The sequence below is a fragment of the Aythya ferina genome (genome assembly GCF_964211825.1).
Source record: "Aythya ferina genome assembly, contig: HAP1_SCAFFOLD_29, whole genome shotgun sequence".
NCBI classification, from domain to species: Eukaryota; Metazoa; Chordata; class Aves; order Anseriformes; family Anatidae; genus Aythya; species Aythya ferina.
This window is the reverse complement of record NW_028181463.1, coordinates 1,764,300-1,767,655: the sequence shown is the minus strand read 5'-3', so window position 1 is coordinate 1,767,655 and position 3,356 is coordinate 1,764,300. Positions and strand designations below refer to the sequence as shown.

Here is a 3,356-nt window from a genome sequence, read left to right as displayed (position 1 = left end):
GTTGGGCGCCAAAAGGACTGCTGTAGTTTAACCCAGCCGTCAGCTAAACACCACACAGCCATTTGCTCACCCTCCCCTCTCCCTCTCTGGGATGGGGGAGAGAAATGGGAAAGTGAAGCCTGTGAGTTGAGATAAAGACAGTTTATTATGACAGGAAAATAATAATAACAATAATGATGATAATAGCACTACTACTACTAATCTGTACAAAACAAGTGATGCACAATGCAATTGCTCACCACCCACTGACCGATGCCCAGCCTAACCCTGATCACTCCCCTCCTCCAACCCCCCGCCATACCCTCCCCCCCCCCGCCCCAGCTAGCCACCTCTATCTATTGTTTAGCATGACATCAGATGGTAGGGAATACACCTTTGGCCACTTTGGGTGAGCTGTCCTGGGTCTGTCCCCTCCCAGCTCTTGCTGCACCCCCATCCTGCCCGTTGGCAGGACAGAGTGAGAAACTGAACTGTCCTTGCCTTGGTGTAAGCACTGCTCTGCAACAATTAAAACTTCGGCATATTATCAGCATTCTTCTCATCCTAAGCCAAAACATAGCACTCTACCAGCTACTAGGAAGAAAATTAACTCTATCCAAGCTCAAACAAGGACAAATGCTATACCTAGAGGGCACAAATTGCCTGAGATTAACTTGAGTTAAACTAGAAAAGAGAGACAGTTCATTACTAAGCAAATACTAAAACTAGAATCAGTTTCTTCAGTGTCGCTTTCAGCTCCTGGTTCCTCATGCTGTAGATAAGGGGGTTCACTGCTGGAGGCACCACTGAGTACAGAACTGCCATCACCATGTCCAAGGATATGGAGGAAATAGAAGGGGGCTTCAGGTAGGCAAACAAGACAGTGCTGAGAAAGAGGGAGACCACGGCCAGGTGAGGGAGGCACGTGGAAAAGGCTTTGTGCTTGCCCTGCTCAGAGGGCATCCTCAGCACTGCCCTGAGGATCTGAACATAGGACACCAAAATGAAAACAAAACAACCAACACCAAAGCAACCACTAACTAGAAGAACACCAACTTCTCTGAGGTAGACATCTGAGCAGGAGAGCATGAGGATGTGGGGGATTTCACAGAAGAACTGGTCCACAGCATTGCCTCGACAGAGGGGCAGGGAAAATGTGTTGGCCGTGTGCAGGACAGCATTGAGAAAGCCACTGCCCCAGGCAGCTGCTGCCATCTGGGCACAAGCTCTGCTGCCCAGGAGGCTCCCGTAGTGCAGGGGCTTGCAGATGGCAATATAGCGGTCGTAGGCCATGACAGAGAGAAGGGAAAACTCTGCTGACATCAAGAAGACAAAGAGAAAGACCTGTGCAGCACAGCCTTGATAGGAGATGGCCCTGGTGTCCCAGAGGGCATTGGCCATGGCTTTGGGCAGAGTGGTGGAGATGCAGCCCAGGTCCAGGAGGGCGAGGTTGAGGAGGAAGAAGTACATGGGGGTGTGGAGGTGGTGGTGGCAGGCTACGGCACTGAGGATGAGGCCGTTGCCCAGGAGGGCAGCCAGGTAGATGCCCAGGAAGAGTGCAAAGTGCAGGAGCTGCAGCTCGCGCGTGTCTGCGAATGCCAGCAGGAGGAATTCAGTGATGGTGCTTCTGTTGGACATCTGCTTTTTTTGAGATGTGGTCCTGAACAAAGAAGAGGATGAGAGTAATAAAGTACAAGAAATTTATCAGAAGGAAATTAATTCAATTTCTCATTTAAAATCATCACCTATATTGTGCACTTTCTGGCAGACATTTGGCAGATCCCTTTCATGCATCCTGATTCATTCTGCCTGACGGAGTCTGTTGGAACAGGGGCCTCTTCTACGGGCACTGCAGGAGTCAGCCCTGTCCTACAGCAAGAGGTGAAGAGGAACATGGGGAAATGTTGGTTTCACTTCCTTCCTGATCTGAAAATGTTTTGCCCCAGTGTTGCTCCCTGTCCACCAAACTACAGAGCAGAGCTGTGGAGGTGTTTTATATATATATTTATTTATTTGTTTTGTTTTGTTTCTTTCAGCTGTCCCACCACTCCTGAGGAATGTTTCCGAGCCACAGATTCTGGCTATTTCTGCTGGACTCAAAGGGAATCCTTGTAGATCATTATCAGAGAAAAAGGGACTCTCACTTTAGTGCACAGTGTTCTTCAGGGAGGACAGCCAGTCTGTCCATCAAGTACGATCTCAGCTGCCCTGTGAGAGCTGCACGAAAGTTCTACTCACATATTTGATTGAAAAGAACAAAGACCCTGCTGAGAGCAGAGGAATCCAGGTTTAAAGTGCCCATCTCCACACCCCTCACCCTGTCCCCGTACTCCCCTTCTCCCAAGCACACCGAGGGCTCACCCCATGGGTGTGTGAAACCCCCATCCCCAGCCAGCCTGGGAACAAGACCAGCAGCAGCACGGCCAGCTGGAGAAGCCAGGAGGAATGCCAGCGTGCTGCTGCCAGGGGAGGCAAGGCCAGGGAGGGACAGACGGACACTCAGCACACCCTCCTGTGCTGCAGCTCTGCCTGCAGACGAGGCAGCTCCTGCTGGGGACAGCGGGGGCTTGAGGGCAGAGGCTGTGCTGGTGGAAGAGGAGAGCAGGGGGTGTCCCAGGGAAGGCGCCTGACCTGCAGGGGATGGCAAGGAGGTGCCTGAGCCCTCCCTCGCACAGCATTTCTGGCAGCAGCTCCCTCTCACTGCCTGCCCATGTCCCTGTTCATATCTATGCCCCTACTGGGAGCTGGTTCTGTGTCCCCACATCCCCTCCCTGTCCATGCTCACAGACCCCATCCCACAAGCTGTGTGCTTCCTGAGTACAGGACATCACAGGGGTTGCAGCTCCTGAAGACCTGATAAGCCCTGAGGAGACAACAAATGTTGTTTTTTCAGTCTTTAGGCTGAGATGCCTGAAGGGATTTGATCACATTAATTGCTGCCATGTTGATCTCTCCCTGCAATACTCTTGGAGTCTCAGTCTCCTGTACAATCCAGACAATTCATTGTCATGAACCCTGCCTCCCCTCCACTCCAAGAATCTGAAAGCACAGAATCCAAGCAAGTCTGCCATTTCAGATAAACCAAGCCTCGGTCTTCCTATTAAAATGCCCCCTCAAAAATACCATTCTCTAAAACATCTTCTATGCCACATTACAGGTTGAATATGACCCACCCTGACAGATGCTATCAGCCATCAGATGTGCCAGCTGCAGAAGACCCCTCTGGCAACCCCACCTGCAGTGCCCTGCTGCCAGAGCCTCACGGTGTCAAGAGCCTGCAGATGTGTCCTGCCACACGCTGCCCTTTGTTGTTGTGCTCCTCAGTGCCTCCAAGCCCTCTCTCCTTCTCTCCTGTCTGTGTGCCAGCTGCGGTCAGA

General features: G+C 51.6%; 1 protein-coding gene across 1 annotated transcript; it reads right to left on the bottom strand.

Annotated features, from left to right (window-relative positions):
* Positions 1-687: 687 nt before the first annotated feature.
* On the bottom strand, positions 688-1,617 carry LOC311428093 (olfactory receptor 14C36-like; the record flags this gene model as incomplete). The annotated part of the gene is made up of 1 exon (XM_084539650.1): positions 688-1,617. One exon carries the CDS (start codon positions 1,615-1,617, stop codon positions 688-690), a length of 930 nt encoding a protein of 309 aa, XP_084395776.1.
* Positions 1,618-3,356: the final 1,739 nt, after the last annotated feature.